This window comes from Aythya ferina (genome assembly GCF_964211825.1).
Source record: "Aythya ferina genome assembly, chromosome: 3".
Taxonomy (NCBI): domain Eukaryota; kingdom Metazoa; phylum Chordata; class Aves; order Anseriformes; family Anatidae; genus Aythya; species Aythya ferina.
Genome location: NC_140298.1, coordinates 23,661,276 through 23,678,443, shown reverse-complemented (window position 1 = coordinate 23,678,443; position 17,168 = coordinate 23,661,276). Strand labels below are relative to the sequence as shown.

At 42.3% G+C, this 17,168-nt stretch overlaps 1 protein-coding gene across 1 annotated transcript; it reads right to left on the bottom strand.

Annotated features, from left to right (window-relative positions):
- Positions 1–7,910: 7,910 nt before the first annotated feature.
- On the bottom strand, positions 7,911–16,874 carry NEK2 (NIMA related kinase 2). The gene is made up of 9 exons (XM_084512555.1): positions 16,720–16,874; positions 16,384–16,601; positions 15,441–15,678; positions 14,647–14,729; positions 14,289–14,415; positions 13,421–13,640; positions 12,414–12,468; positions 12,247–12,317; positions 7,911–9,727 (listed from the first exon to the last, which is right to left on the bottom strand). The coding sequence occupies exons 1-9, from the start codon at positions 16,813–16,815 to the stop codon at positions 9,501–9,503; spliced, it is 1,335 nt and encodes a 444-aa protein (XP_084368681.1). The 5' UTR covers positions 16,816–16,874; the 3' UTR covers positions 7,911–9,500.
- Between the last annotated feature and the right edge of the window lie 294 nt (positions 16,875–17,168).

The window sequence follows — 17,168 nt, the reverse complement described above, 5'->3', positions numbered from 1 at the left end:
CAGACCTTAAAACTTAAAAGAGTTGCCAGCTGGGGAGCGAGGGAAATACTCAGCATTTATCTGGATAGTGGGATAGTTTTTAGTTGGATATATCTTCCCAAAAAGACAGGACAGGTTTCTTTGGGAAAGAAACACATGCCTTTCACAGATGCTCTGAAGAATGAGGAAGAAAAACGTGCAACCTCAAAGACAAGTTCTGAAGTTACTGCTCAAAGGCTCAGCCTTAAGATGAGCATTGAAGTAACCTTAAAGCCTGACTCAGAGAATCTCACATCAAAGATGACTGCCTAAACTGTGGAGTACCTTTCTGAAATCCAGCCAGCAGTGGTAAAAGGATTTCAGGTCATTGGGAAGCCGTCTCATTCCCCAGTACATCCAGCCCTGCCGTCTGGCTGTCCCCTGGCTGCCAGTGTGTTCTGGCAAGAGCAGCAACAATCACTCACATCCAGATGTTGGGAATGTGGCAGGAGAGGATAAATAAAACATTAACAATCATAGAATCATAGAATATCCTGAGTTGGAAGGGACCCACAAGGATCATCAAGTTCAACTCGAGGCTCTACACAGGACCACCCAAAAATCAGACCTTGTGTCTGAGAGCGTTGTCCACATGCTTCTTAAGCTCCGGCAGCTCAGTGCTGTGACCACGTCCCTGGGCAGCCTGTCCCAGTGCCCGACCACCCTCTGGGTGCAGACCCTTTCCCTAACCCCCAGCCTGACCCTCCCCTGTCCCAGCTCCATGCCGTTCCCTAGGGTCCTGTCGCTGTCCCCAGAGAGCAGAGCTCAGCGCCTGCCCCTCCGCTCCCCTCGTGAGGGAGCTGCAGGCTGCCATGAGGCCTCCCCTCAGCCTGCTCTGCTCTGGTCTGAACAAACCAAGGGGCCTCAGCTGCTCCTCATGTGTCTTCTCCTCCTGACCCTTCACCATCTTCACAGCCCTCCTTTGGATGCTCTCTAGCAGTTTCATGTCCTTTTTATGCTGTAGTGCCCAGACCTGCACACAGCACTGCAGGTGAGGCCGCAGCAGCGCAGAGCAGAGCAGGACAAGCGCTTCCCCCAGCCAGCAGTGCCAGGCTTGGTGTACCCCAGGGCATGGTTGGCCCTTTTGACTGCCAGGGCACACCGCTGGCTCAAGTTCCACTTGCCATTAACCAAAACCCCCAGCTCCCTTTCTGCAGTGCAGCTCTCCAGCCTCCCATCCCCCAGTCTGTACATGCAGCCAGGTAACAAGATTCAATGCAAGAGCACACCTCTGAAGGAATATGCTGCAAAGAGATGGCCTTAAAACAACTAAAGGGATCAGTGGACTTTTTGGCCCCAATGATTCTTGGTCAATTTTGTGAAAAATTCTCCCCAAAACCCATAGAAGAAGAAGAAGAGATTGTGAAATGGTCATAAATGAGAATTCTCCTGTAGAACATGCACCTTGCAAAAGGAGTTACATGGAAATCCTTCGCTTCCTACACCGCTGATGTAGGGTTAATGTTTCTACCACCCCAGACATAAGACAATGAAACCCCCAGGAGCTGTAAATAAACTACTGCTGTTTAAACAGCCACTCCTGCTCCCATGCCAAAGGAGGATTAGCTCCGACAAAATAAAAAGAGGGGAAAGGATACCAAATATTATCATAACTTGATACCTTCTCAGTAATCAGTATAAAATTACTTAAAATTATCCTTCCTCTTCTTTGAAGTAACCACTTTCTAAAACAAATAAGCAAAAGTGACACAAGTGTGAGGAACCCTGATGAGAAGACAGAGCAGAGTGCATATGGTGACGGTCTCACCCTGTTAATTCAGAGTGAATTCCCCTCCTGTGAAGGTAGGAAATCAGGCTACCGGGCTGTCAACCCAAAGACTGGTATTAAATGAATTAAGAAAATGAGGAGGGTGGATGTTGCTATAGAGAGTTTTCCAGTTTACCTAGTAGCCTGCATTGGTAAGTTATGAATGACCCGGTAGCTGTGTAAAGACAACTCATCAGCATGTTTTTTTTCCTACTAGCAAAGTGCTTAAAAGTAAACAAAAACCTTACTGACAGGTGATGGAAGTCCCAGATATGAGTTTCCCTAGAATAACTGTCAGGTTGAGAATCGTCTGTTGCTCTTTTCGTACTTTTTTATTATTTATCGGGGCAGGAAAGTACCTCAGCAGTAGCCAGGGGTCTTGAAGGCGTTAGATGCAGTTAGGGGCAGGTGGTGCTAACACTGCATACCCCTCCTGTTTCTCAGCACTGCTGAGGTTGAAACATGACAGGATGATTTAGAGAATGATAAGGAGTTGCCCTGGCATTAAAAAAGTGAGCAGCTACCATTCTTCCAGGGCTGAGTCACCAGGAAGAATGAGGCTGTAAACTGGGGAAGAGGCTAATTGTTTTGTGTTTGGCTAGTCAAAAGAAGACAGGTCTATGTTTGCATATGATGAAAGCTGTCCTTACCACTGCAAAGATTTGGTTTTATTCAGTTTCTCTTGTTGATGCTTCTGAATTTCTATAAGGAAACAACTGGTGATTTTACTATAGGACCACTAAAAATGTTTGTTCACAGCCTGGTACTGTCAGATACTGGATCAGGACTAAAGCTGGCAGCGTCTTTGGCAGTACACATTTATATGATAATAAAAATACATCCCTGTAGAACATACATGGTTTTTCCCCAACTTTGTACCAATGCCAATTGGTTACATACGAGATACCTTTACATGTCCACTAACTCCAAACTTCTGAACAGCTAAATAGCATTATTCAGCATGTGCTGTTCTCAAAATACTTCACCATGGCATAGGAATTTCTTCAGTCCCACCTTATTAAGCCGATTTTTATTTTTTTTTAAGAAAGTTGGCTGTTCGCCCAAGCTGAAGACGTGGATAAACATCTTGGTAAGCAGGACATGGAGCCCGTATGGCACACAGGGAGCCTTTAGAAACAGTTCCCATTTCAGACGGAGTTTTACATGTGACTGGGGCACTGCAGATATGGCAAGCCACTTGCAAACGCTGCAAAACATTGCAATAATGCTTAGAATCGACCCTTGTAGCAAGGGCTACTTCACTTCCAGAAAATGGCCTTGCAGCTGGAATCCAAACCGTCAAAAATGAAATTTAAAAAAAGCAAGGGACCATTAGAACAGCTGGTCAACTTAAGCCAAGCTTCTAGGGTTTTATATAAGAAGTTCCCGCAGAGCCAGATTTGAAAACAAAGCTCATGGTTATTGCCTGGCACGAGCCCAAGGCCGAGTTCCTTGGCTGGGCTCTGCTGTTCTGTTGAGCTCATTCCCTGGAGCACAAGCGGAGGACCAGGCTTCCAAGACCATGATTAACCCACCGCTTCTTGCCAACACTTAACTGTTTTGTTTGCACCCGCAGCCATGCCAGCAGCAAGTGCAAATTAGCAGCAGTTACAAGACTGGTCTGCTGTGGATTCCTTTAGTCTGAACGTGAGACAGCAAAATGAACAGGGAAAGAGGTTAAAAACATGCACAAGTGAAGGCTGCGGTTGTTCATACACAAATTCCCTTCCAAGCTTCTGAAGTAAGGTTTTCAGGGCTCTGCCCAGACAAATTCCCTGAACATAAGCAATGCAGGGTCTTGTTTTCAGTACCTTAGTTAAGATCGGTAACTAGAAAAAATTCTTCCACGGCCTTTTGCTTTGTGCTAATGGAGGTCCATTGGACGTGGCTTTGCACGGAGGTGAAGTTCCCATGTTTCTAGTTTCCTTTTGAGGCATCAAGCCCTGAGTCAGGAATTCAGCTTTGAAGAAGAGTGGGAAATTTAAAGGAGGGAGCTTTGCTTGTTGCATCCTCTGCAGAGACTGAGCGACACATTCTTGGCTGCTCGCCTGTATTCACCACGCTGTTGATCTGTGCCCATCACATGGCTGAGGGTGACTGAAGGAAAATAGGTGAAAAGTGACCTCATGTATGAGGGTGAGGCCCCAGCCTGCCTTATGGGCAGACAGCTCCCTTTGAGCACATCACACAACTGTTTTCTGATCACACGGGTCCCTCTGGAAACTAACCTAATGGTGAGAAGGTTTTCCTAGCTTTCAGTTCACCTGGGGAGAAAAATTCAAAATGTGCCCTAAAGGTAAGCCTGTAATAATTCTTACAGAACTAGGTTATTTTTTCCAATCAACCAAATACTTCCTTGATTATATCATTTTCTTTAATGCTAATGCTTCCTCCTGCTTTTAGTTGCAACCACAAAGTACTTACAATCCAGTTCAAGCTAATTACGTGGATCATTGCCATAAGAGGTATTTGCTTCACCTCCCAGGAAATCATTATCTGTCATGATCTGCCATTTGCCCTGATGGCTTTGTTTATGTTATCATCCAAGTCTCAGAAAGTCTATATTATCTTTCCCTAGTGGCAACTAAAGATTGATTAGCAGTAGCCAGGAAAGACTTTAAATGGCAATTAGTGCTCAGGTTGGTCCGTGACTTTAACACTTGTGTTTGTCAGGCAGGATTTTCTAAACTTCCTGGATGACCTAAATAGGCACCTAGCTCTGGGGTCACTGCAATATTCCCCGATGGTCTGTGAAGAGCTGAGGTCAGCTATATAATATTGCTTCTAGTTGCAATTGAATGGTAAAATGCATTATGAGCAGAAAAAAAAATGCATTCACTGTTCCCTAATACTACATACAACTCCAGAGAGGTCTGTGGTGCCCCAGCTTGCCAGAGGGCTATTGATGTGACTCCTTGTCAAGGAAAGTCCGATTTGGTGGAAGCCAAGATTGAGAGCTCTACCTGAAGTGGCTTGTCTTCACTTCTGGTGAATAAGATGGATGCATTGTTCCTGCCGTGCCTGTGGCAATGCACATTGTCCACACATCGCAGACAAGCGTAAGTATTTACAGACATCTCATGCTAATGAAGTTGAAGTCCAGCCAAGGTTTCACTGAATTTGAAGGGAAGCTTGTCATCTGCTTTACCGGCCTTCTGTTGTATCCTTGGGACTTAGACTGATACATACGTGCAAAAAATTGTCTTATGCATAAGCTTCCTTCTGTTGACCTTACAAGAGCAAGACCTGCTGAAAGACCTGATTAATCAGTAAAAAAAGTTTTCAGCAGCTATCTTTGCAAATAAAGTTTTTCAGATTAGTATGAATAAATGAAAAAATTACTAGCTCTAGCCAAATATTCAAGCACCTGTTAGGTTCCTGCCATATTCCTCAGAAATATGCATGTTGCATGTTTTATGACAAAAAAATGCATGTGGAAACTGCATTGTTTAGTAATCATCAGTCACTGCATGTCATGTCCTAGCCAGTTTCAGTTGCCAAGTGACACAGACATCATGCATTAAGACCATTAATATATATATTTATAAATCACAGTAGAGAACAATGCAGCAATAACTGGGCCCATGAATTACTTCTGCTCGAACCAGGTGAAACAGAAGGAAGTGTCATACATCAGTCACGATAGGAACCACTCAAAAAATGAAAGTTAATTAGTGAGATTTTTTCATAAATATCTTTTCTTGTCCAGAAAGAGCTTACATTAAAAAATAAGACAATTTGTAGCTAGATAATGCTAGGTACCTCTGTGACCTTTCTTCTTCTTCTGTATCATAAAACTGACTCATATCATTGGCAGCAACTTGAGTTATGTACTTTCATTTTGACGGAGTAAAAATGCATGTTGTATTAAGTCACTATATGTCCGCAGATTTCTGTATCTCGGATCTAATAATTGAACATGGGTGCAACCTGAAAGTGAGATCCAAATGGCAGGAGTCCACTCTGCAGAATACAGAGGATTTTTCTTCCAATAAAACTTCATCCTTTCATGGCAGCTAAGCCTCAGAAGTGCACTTTGCCTTCAAAGGAAGATGTCAGATAAAGGCGTCGCTATCCTCAAGTATAGTCACTTCCCAGCACTGCTGATCTAGCTGAAAGCAAGATTAAATGACAAAGCAGTATAACATGTGGCACAACACTATCAGTCTGTGGAGCCTTTTAAAGTTGTAAAGACTAATATTTAACTTCCAGCTAACTTCTAAAGTAAATATACAAATAAAACTCACTTCTTATATCTGAGGTGGATTATATTATATGTAGCCTTAATTATGCCAAAGTCTTCCCTGGCTTTATGGTTATCATAATTCTTCTGGCTTCACGAATTACGCAAGGGAAGAACAGGACGCAGACATGGCCCGAAGGCTGTCACTGTACCATCACTAGGCTGACTGTATTTTGGGTTATGAATGCTATGAAGAGCTTACTGGGAAATAGACATTGTCCTTATCAGCACAGCAAGAAGTGCACGCAGACACTAAGATGATGAACAGCATAAGTGAGAGTACCTTGTCTTTTTGGACAAGGAAAACTTGTAGCAGGGAGCTTCTGCTCTGCATGTTTTTGTGCTTGTGGGAAACTGCAGATAGACTCTTGAAGTGAGTACCTGCGAACCAGTTTGTGCCATTATTAGGATCAGATCGCCTTCTCCTGGCTTATTTGCTGAGTAAAGGTAAAAATGTGAATTTTCCTGGGAAAAAGTATTTTGTAGTTCGTTGTTACAGAGGATTTATCCTTCCACCTATTCAATAATATAGACCACATTAAAGGACTTTGTGATATTTATGTTTATGAATAGATGGTTTACTTTTAAACCTGATTTCCTTTAAACATTAAAAATCAGCCAGAAGTGCAGACCTGTACAAGATCCCAGCGCTGTCCCTGAGCTCCCCCCTGTGCCAAGCCTGATACTGGTGGAGCATAAGGCACACGGCAGGGTCTTGAGCAAGGTCTCACACAAAGGCTGAAGACGAGGGATCTGGTCCACATTTTTCCAAAAGCGATGCAACTTTCCTTCTAATCTATCTGAGCCAGAGTATGTTCCACACACAGGAACCTTCTGTAACTTCAGAGGTGACTTCCGTATATCCTTTGAGTGCCCACAACTACAGACATTTCCAAAATTCCTGGTACTAATATTAAACAGCAGCGAGTATCTCACAACATCCAGCAGTGAACACTATTATCATCAATCTGTACACCATGCAAGAGGAAGGTTTAGCTGTACTGTATATATATGTACAAATACACCCTTACTCTCAGGAGATGACTATACCCCTCAGCACGATGGCAATGTTTCGCAAGCAGTTTATAAGCAATCTCTATTCCCATAAATATTCTATTTATTTCCTTGTATGTATTTGAAAACCTGAATGTGACTCCCATGCATGCTCTGGGAAAAACAATTATGCATTTGTAGAAAAATGTAAATTTCAGGATTCCGAAGCAAAAAACCCGAGACATAATGAAGACAATCCACAAGGATATCTTCCCCTGTGTTCAACATATGCTGCTAAGAAGCTCTTATTCCAAAAAAGAAACTCCAGAAAGACTACCTTTATCATACTAGAACAATAATACTTCAAGAGAACATTGTTCGTAATGCATCTCAAGTAGCTCAATGCTACAGATGTATCTTAAGCAAAGTTCTCATTTATTTCTGCCAACATGATTGATAGTTTGCACACTCTGTAGCACTTCCTATTCATAATAGTGTAACTGTTAACTAGGATTTTGATTTGACTATTTTTATAAAACATGCATAAAGATGCAAAATGGCAAATTACAGATAATTACAATTAATTGCACCAGCAAGTACAAAAGCATCTGTAACCTAAAAAATCCATCTTGCAGCAACACACTTATGATTTTCTGAAACAAAACAGGTAGAAACATATTTCAACCAGATCTTAAATTTTGTGTTAATGAATGTATCCATAGGCCACAGGAGAGTCCCATTGATTAAAAGGCAACAGTGCCATCTTGAGGTCAGTAGAGAATGAAATAAGAGGGGAAGGTGCAGGTATTTGAAGGTATTTGAAGGTACTCTGAAGGTATTTGACTTTTAAATGCACAAATTATTTACATATGGTCCAAGAGAAAAAAATAATAACATCAAGACTTTTTATTAGTTTGATCTTGTTAAAAATCAAAGCATTTTATCAGCTGTTTCACAATACAGTCTTTCCTGAATCACAAATTACGCATTTACTTTCTTGGTTGCTTGGTCTCCTCCTTTGGCTAATCAGTACCTGCATTCTGCAGATGACAAAGCTCACATCAGCAATACTCACATCCCACCTTTTTTCAGGTTAGAAGAATACTACCACATACTCTACCCTCTGCTGTTGCATGGGCTACACAATAAAGATCCACAGGAAGGCCAGAAGAACTGCATTGCAGGTTTTCTGGTTGAGGCACAGAACAGCAAAATCTGAGTATGCAGACATGTTAAGAAAGTAGGGATTCAGCCTCCAAATACATGTAAGAATCGCAGAATCACACAGATTCTGTGATACTAATTTTATTTATTTATTTTTTTTTACGAATATTGTTTGGTGATAGTAATAACAGCAAATACGTCAAAATACATATTTTTTCAAATTAGATTCTCTTTTCCATATACTAGACATTTAGAATACCTCTTTATATAAGATTAATGGTCCAAGAAGAAAACAAGTGTTTTAAAGATCAGCTGTTTTCTGTGAATGTTTTATAGTACTTCTACCCAGAGATAATAAATCTTTGTATGTAATATATGACAGACATTGCAGTTCCAAAGGATTTATTTTAATTCTTGAGGCAGAGTTTATTCATGAAACTTAAAGCACCCTATGCAACACCCACTCTAGAAAAGAACAGTGATAGCTAAGAGAGGCTGAAAGCTTCTAGAAAATACAGACTTGCTATTCCAAGTAGAATTGCTCCTCCCCGAAACACAGGTGCTAATACCCTGGATGGTGTCCTGTCCAGGAGAGCAGAGCCAGGGGATCAAGTCTACGTCTCAGTTTCAAGAGAAACTGGTGATACTATACCCTGAAGCGAGTCTTTTAGGAGCTGACAAAAAGCCCTGCAGCTGTCCAGGCAGCAAGGACGATAAACTCATCGCTTATGCTAAGCTGACAATCCCACTCATTAGTCAAAGACATTAAACTAAAAGTAGCCTGCTTTGAGAGGTCACCTAGTTAGTGAGAAGAGATACAAAAATCTTTTTGCTCTTTTGCGAGTTAAAAAAATATTTACAAGCAGATAAAAAGCCACTACTTTCCCACATATACAAAATATCAATACTTCTATCAAATATTCTACATTATGTACAGCATCATTTTGACGCAGACTGCAAATCTCTGTACTTTTTCAGCCGGAAGTTTTTTACAACAGATCTGGAACAATCTGTTTTATTACATTTGTTATTTACTTTTTTCAGAGATGTGTGGTACACAAAGAGAAACAAAAGGTTGTTTTTTGTTTTTTTTTTTTTAAATAGTACAATTCAGCTTGGTATCAAAGCTACTTATTTTTGTAACATAATCTCTCACATCCTTATTTTGAACTACCTGTAGTAGACTAAAAGAATTCATATAAGGACCGTTAAGCTCTACTTTCAGTAGGTTCCAGCTTAAAAGAATGCATAAATATCTTCCTATACATTTAATCAACTCTAAAAAGATAAATACCATGTACCTATGTTACAGTTTCAGCGCATGCCCAAGATTTGCCTGCTTTTCAGCTGATAGTTTTTCTCCAGTTCACACAGAGCTTGAGCGCGCAGATTTGCAGCATACAGGCGTCTTTTGAGATCAGAGCATTTCCCTTTGGGAAGGGGGTGCTTTTCCACATTAGCAGGCGGCACAGCATTCTCTTCGCTTCCACCGAAGTGGACTTTCTTCTTGGTTGTAGACAAGGGGAACAGAAGCTCATTGTCTTCAGAAACAAACAAACAAAAACTGAATTAGTGCACCTCAGCATTTATTGCTTAACTTTTGTCCTTTAAACCTGTCACCCATTTTACTGCCTACCTATGGATTTAAACGATCTAACTGAATTCACTTCAGATCATAGCAAGAGTTCTTTTCCATTTTTGAGTGACATTTGAAAGCAAAGTTTTAAAATCATTGTGGTAAAAGGATATATATATATATATGTATCACTGCAGCTTCTAGAGAGTATCTAAAGAAATATTACTCGAAATAAGAAGAAAAACACAGAGTTTCTCCTGCAGGACAAAAAATAGGCAGTAATAATCCAGGTCAAAAGGGAAATGTGGAATTAAGCTCTCAGCTACTTAAAAACCTTGTCTCTCCTTCATAGCAGGGGCAACCCCAAGCTGCCTGTTGCGGTCCTTCTGTCCTACCCCCATTGCTCCAACCCTATCTGCGTATTAAGTCAATGGCATACAAGCTAGGCTCCAACTCCATGAACATGTTCAGGTGCATCAGTAATTAATAAGTTGCTTCCTCTGCAACCTTCAGAACAGGAACTTCCAAAGTATAGCTATGCCTTATCCACACAACTGCCGCAATCAAGAGGCAGTTTATTATTTTCGGTGACTCACGGTACAAAAACAACCATCAAACAATACTGTAACAGCTGAGCTGTCCCTCAAAAGAGCCAACTTCATATGACTTATCTTGAATAAGAAATACAGAAAAAGACCTTATTAGCTGTCCAACTGTCCTAATCATAACTCTGGTGAAACCCTAATTCTCAATTTGTTAGGCTAAAACAAGGATTTAACAAGCACAGAAAGGTGAAAAGGATCAAACTGAAAATGCCAGTGAATGTTTGAGAGCGGTGTAATTTCATACTAGTAATTGATACCTTTTTTAAACATTAAAAACCTTCCTAGGAAGCTGAAAAATCTCTGCAGAGATAGGGGCGTGTCTAGGACATGGTCACAGAAACTCAGATTTTTGGTATTCCATTTTACTGTGAAGTGAACCACACAACTGACTGAGAAAGAAATTAGGTAGCTGTGTGAGAAAGGTGGTAACATTAGAACAAGTAAAGATAAAAGTAGCAAGTGATCTTGATAACATATTTCAAGAACACTTAACACCATTTGTGTCAGGAGTGGAAGTATTTTAGAAACAGTATTACAATAATACTGTAGAATGAACTGGAAGAGTAGCAAATATTGATACAGAAGTGTCTAATCAAATGATCTACAGCTGAGAAATAGCAAGAGCTGGTCACTCTTCTGCTCTAGGTTCACTTTTCTGTATTATCTAGATGTATTAATTACTCAAAGTGGCTTTGCTCCTCATAAAAAATTAATGTATCTGTGAAGATCAAAATACAGTATGAAGGGGTTGGGGTTGCAGAAGAAAACAGAAACATGTGCTGGAGCTTGTTTAGCTTCAGTCATCCACTACTAGAGGCAGCAACAGAAAGCCCAAGACAAATTAATTTTGTGTTCTTTAATGTATCAAATAGAGAGGGGCAGAATTGTCAAAGTAGACAGGTATGTTAGAGATGCTCAGGCACCACTAACTTCCAGTGATATTTTACTTGTGTTCTTGCCTGCCATGTATAGGCACTCCACAAGGAGGGGGGGGACAAAAAAGTTTGTTTTATTTGTAGTGGTGACAGTGACATACATTTATCTCACTTCGTTTCTGACCAAAACTAAATTAAAAGATTTGTTGCTACATGGTGTGTTCCCATTTCTTTGTTCTAGAATTACTACCAAGACTCAGCCATTTAATAGCCCATGTCTGTCTTAATCTTGCTCTCCCTAGCAGAAAAGTATTTAGTCATCTATACTGTTAAAGATATCTAAGTTGCAATGAACAGTAGATACTACCTCTCTTATTGTAGCAAGGACTTCAATATTACCAAGTCCAAAGCCAGTGTCAAATACTTATGAGCTAGTAACCCTGTAAAAATGAGTGGAGTAGAGGTAGTCAAGTATTGCAGCACCTTTTTGAAGCCGTTCTTTGTTCTCGTGAATTAAACTGAAGCAAGCAAATAGCACTTTGAGAGTTCTTCAGAGCTTAGATGATGCTTTGATCACAGCTAGGTGGCTTGTAACGAATATTAGTCCCCACTTTAAGGACTTTAGAAGTGGAACTAAAGCTGCAGTGATTAAGGACATGAAAATTTATTAACCAAATCAAACTTCTGTAAGAAGACAGCTAAAATAAGTACAGCTCTGAGAAAGTTTAGATTACAAGTCCATACTTCGGTATTTCATCAGAAATAGTTTAAAAAAAAAAAAAAAAATCAATGCTGACAGTGGTAACATATTCATAAGCAAACATCATTCATCAAGTCTTTCTGTAAAGGAGAAAGGCAGAAATCTCTTCCCAGCCATGCAGAGATGATTGGGGTTTGGATTGCTACCGTGGGACTAGGTACAGCGCATTGGGTACCACAGGCATCCTTCTGGTCATACCAGCCCACATCTATCAGTGCAACTGGCTTCTTGCGTACTTCCATACCTGGGCCATCTGCAGAAGCTAATGTCCTCTGCTGTTTGTAGAGATTGTAGTTCCGCATCAAGTTCTCAGCTCTGTTTTGAAAAAAAAAAAAAAAAAAAAAAAAGTTTAAGCTTTTTGTTGTAAAATTAGAAACTCTACAATCTAGGCAATGATAGGTTAGTAGATACCTAGCAAGTTTGTCCTCTGCCAGTCTCTCTCGAACACAGAGTTCTCGTTCTCTCTCTGGAAGTAGAAATATGGCAGTATGCAGGGTTAGAATGCAAGTGTTAAAGGGATTGTGCATGATGGATTTTCTTGCAGAAGATGACAGTAGTAACAGCCTGACAGATGCACCAATGTTTCTAACCCTATGGCTCTAAACAAAGCAACATAGCTGCTGTGTGAACCCAAGCTTTAACAAAACATTAATAAACCACTGTACAAGAGCTCCAAAGTGCTAGTCTTTAGAAAAAAGTCTGCCACACCTACAACAGTGAAGCTACAGAAGCTTTCTACTCTGCACATTATATCATGGCACACATGACACCAGGTCTGAATAATCATTTAGACGCCAGCTAACAAGTCAGCAATGACTGAACACCATGTTTTACAGCAGCAGCTGTTATTCAGGCTCAGAAAGCTGAACATACATAGTTAAAAACCTGTGTTCAGAGCCTACTACATATGCAAAGCAGTATTTTATCTAGTCAAGATAAGTGACTAGATGAAACAGCCACCTGCGCTGTTTGACAGGTAAGCTACCTGGAGGGTACAGCTGCTATAGAAGCGGCTACATTATGCTCACCTTAGGCTATACATTAAGGTAGCTAATGTTAATGTACACAGAGTGGGTGAAAAGCAGCCTACACCGCACAGTGCAGGGCAATATATGCAGGCTTCCTGCATACTTTGCAGGTTATTGCTCATTTTTAATGATCTTCACAGACCAGACTTCCATTTCTGAACTGGCAACTACATCCTAGTAACTGAAACCCAGAACAAACCTGTCTAGGTGATCAAGTCCAAGCATTTTTGTTTTAGTCTTCAGACAGAGTTCTGCTAGCAACAACAGGGACATGACAGCCTAGGGCACTAAAATGAGGGGTTTGAAAATAGTCTACCTTTCCTTCCTCAGCACTTAATCTTTTCAATCAGAATCTTATTGCCACCCCCTTCCCAAAGGGAAATATCATACGCTCCAAACGTTGCTCTCTGTCTTTAATGGCTTGCTCTCTTTCTTTCAATTGCCGCTCCTTCAGTTTCAGCTCATTCACTGGAGCATCCAGATGCTGCAGCCTCTCTGGCTCCCCAGATCTCCGGCCTCTTTTATCAGAGTTTTTTTTCAGCTCTTCTGTCACCAAGTCTGCTATCAAGGGGTGCTGCAGAATATCTTCAACAGAAGGTCGGCAATAATCCTAAAGGGAAGAAATTACCAACAGGTCACTTTACAACCAAGAAACATTATGGCCAGGGATTCCCTAGCAAGGCCCACCCCAGGTAGAAACCAGCTACGTGCCATACAGCAAAAGGCAAACTCAGAGCATGAGTGGGGGCAGGCAGCCCACAGAGGCAGGTGCCAGTAGATTCTGGAGCCAACACTCTGCATCTCCCCCTGTACCTGAGTCCTAAAGGAGCCACACCTGTCTCAGGTTCTTGTTACAGCTTTGCTGTCCCATGCAAAGCTCTTCTCAACACCCCCATCCCACTTGTGTGGGCCAAGCCATGTATTAGCCATAGAAAACAGAAGTGAAGACAAAACCTCTTCAAAGTTCCAAACACACTGGGAGCCATTTTAACCCCAAAGTTAGACCACAAAACTCCGCATGGGCCAGTACTGAGACACCATCTCACATAAGACGGTGTAATGCTTGAGCTGCTTCTTTTATTTATTTATTGGTGCCCTGAAAGCACTGTTTCCCCCACTTCCCCATGCAAGCGATATTGCAGGTGACAAGATGATAGCATCACCACTTCAGATCAGTTTGTTCCATAATTGAAAAGGGAAACTTGTACTTCACTACTAGTTCATATCATGGGTGGAAAAATAATAAATCAGTTCTTACCTTTAAATTCAGCATCTCTTTGAGAAGTTCATTCAACTGCTCCGAGTAACGGTACGGTATTCGTCTGAACTTCCCTTCCCTTATCTTTTCTGCCAACTCCTTTTGGTTGTAAGCTCTAAATGGAGGCCTAAAGAAGAGTTTTACTGAAGTCTCTCACTAGTTTTACAGGACTTATTTTCATTAGAGTGTCAGATTCAGAAAAAAGCAGGAAGATTAGTTATCTCATGTCAAGACCAATATAGAAATAAAAATCCTAGGATTGGTCTTTGAAACCTTTAAGCTTTCATTTATACAAAATGTAATCGCTTACACATTAAAAGTTACTCTTCTACATTTATTACCATGCTACTATACTTACGAGAGAGCACATAACTCATACAGGAGACATCCTAGAGACCAGATGTCAGATTTTTCATTGTATGACATGTGGTTTATTTGTTCCTAAAGAGAGAGAGAACAATCTTTAACATTAGAGACATTCTTCTCCTACTGCAGGATCAGCTGCTGTTTGAACCTGAATTAAACCACTGGTTGCTGGGGGTACTTTTAAGGTTCCTTCTTAATTAACTTCCTCAAGTATCTTACTAGTAAGGTGTTATCACGATAGCAATGCCACACTACAGAAGACTGAAGCATTGAACCAGTTTTCAACTGATAAAACCCCACATTCCAGGCAACATTAATCTTCTCCCCACCAAAAGGTACTATCAGTGGAAACACATTCTTGTTCATTTCTCATACAAATTAGAATCTTACCCTCAGTGTGTAATTTAATAACTTCTTTACCTTGACACTGAGAAACAGAAGAGATCTCTAGCTTCTCTGTTCCTTTTACAGAAAGCTACTCCAACATAACTACCTTACATCTATAATATTCCAAGCATGTAATACTTATACAGTGAAAAGTAACCTTAATTAGAAGGTAGCAATGGTGTGACGAAGAAATGAGGTGAAGGTATGTGGAAGTTAACCATCTGCAAAATAACCTTGTCTCCAGAACATACACACACTTTATCAAAGAGTCACCTGCATTTAAGACTAGTAACTCTTCATTAAATCCTCCTAAGTATTAATGGACTCTGAGATCAACACCGCAGAAAACAGTTCTCAAAGGGATGAAAGGGAAGACAAGACACAAAAGGGAGCTCTTACCGGAGACATGTAATATGGAGTTCCAACAAACGTTTTGGCAAAGCTGGTGTCGTGGTGCAGTATTCTAGCCAGTCCAAAATCTCCGAGTTTAACATTCTGCTTGCTGTCTAGAAAGACATTTGCTGGTTTTATGTCACGATGCACAGTGACTGCACCATCACTCCGTCTATGACATTCCTTCAAGGCCAACGTCAACTGAGTCAACACTCGGAGAACAAAGCTTTCTTCCAAGTAATGCCTGAAAGACAAAAACATTTAATGAACATTAATAGATGCTTTATAGCATACACCAACTTCAGTAGTTGCTACCAGTCTTAGTCCTATATTTTTAACAGTTAGTAATGTTATCAAGCTTATCACCTTTAAAGATAAGCTATCAGCAGGCACCTACATGTGTTAATTTAAAAGTAGAAATTGTAAGAAATAAACACATTGTAAGATGTAGGCTTCTGTTGCAGAGTCCACATGACATTCCCTTCCTCCCTCAAAGGGTTTAACAGATATGCAGCATTTCCATGCCTAACAACACAAACATCAAATTGTAATCAACACATTAAGATTTAAGACACCTGTTTCAACGTAGCCCTCCTTAAACAAGGGCACCAGTTTGGTTTATACACCTCCGGTGCCACTTTGGACCGCTCTCACAGAGCAGCGCCATGTACTTGTTCAATCTAAGCCTGTGAAGATTAACATTATACTTCAGAAGCAGGCTTTTTATCCTTCGGACAGAGAAGCATCCGATCAGCTGGCGCACCCGCTAGCAGAACTCCCAGCAGCTCTTCACACCGCCCTCTGCACGTTTCACAGCAGTTGCTGGGTCCAGAGGGCTGGACTCCGAGGCACAAGCTCAGAGACACATTTCACCTTAACCTCGCTCCTTTGGCTGCCCAAGATGCTTCACGCCACGCATCCCCACATCGCCCCGAGGTACTCCACGTGCCTTTCCCTCGTGCAGCGGGCGATGAGGCTGGCCAGGTCCCCGCCGTCGCAGTACTCCATGACGATGTACAGCGTCGTGCTGCTCCTGTCGATGATGCGGTCGTAGTAGCGGACGATGTTGGGGTGCCGCAGCTCGCGCAGCAGGTTCACCTCCGAAACGAGCATCTGCTTCTCCGCCTCCGTCATGGAGCCGTAGTCCAGCTCCTTCCACACCAGGATCTGCGGGGGGACGGACACCGGCGCTCAGCTCGCCCACCCCCAGCCCCAGCCCCAGCCCCAGCCCCCTTCGCCGCCCCCCACCACGCCGATCACGGCGCCTGCCGCCGCCGCCCCTCACCTTGCCGTCGGCTTTGCGCCGCACCTTGCGGCACCTGCCGTAGGAGCCGGCGCCGATGGTGAGCAGCACCTCGTAGTCCTCGGGCCGCCCGGGCATGGCGCTAATGGCGGCCGCGCCCAAAATGGCGGCCGGGCCACCACCGCCAAGCTGCCCTCAGACCCCCGCCTCGCCGCCGCCGCCGTTTGAACGCGCCGCCCCGCCCTGCCATTGGCCGAGCGGCCCCGCCCTGCCGGGGATCCCCGCTTCCCATTGGCTGTCGGGGTAAACAGCGCCCGCCCGCTAACGGCCGTTGCAACCGCCGGGAGGCGGCGCGCGGCAGCCATGGCGAGAGCCACAGCGGGGCCGGCCTGAGGAGGGGGGCGTGACCAGACTCACGCTGTTAGAAACGATAGGAAAGCGGTCTGGGAAATAACCCCCGAGACCAGCGGGGAAAAACTGATTCTTCAAGA

What these genes read in the sequence shown, in the direction of transcription:
- NEK2 (XM_084512555.1), bottom strand. Translation starts at nt 16,815, where the DNA reads ATGCCCGGGCGGCCCGAGGACTACGAGGTGCTGCTCACCATCGGCGCC. An exon ending in AAGAGATGCTGAATTTAAAG is followed by an intron (nt 13,641 to 14,288) that starts GTAAGAACTGAT and finishes TCTTCCCTTTAG; the next exon opens with GATTATTGCCGACCTTCTGT. An exon ending in GCAGAGGACAAACTTGCTAG is followed by an intron (nt 12,318 to 12,413) that starts GTATCTACTAAC and finishes TTTTCAAAACAG; the next exon opens with AGCTGAGAACTTGATGCGGA.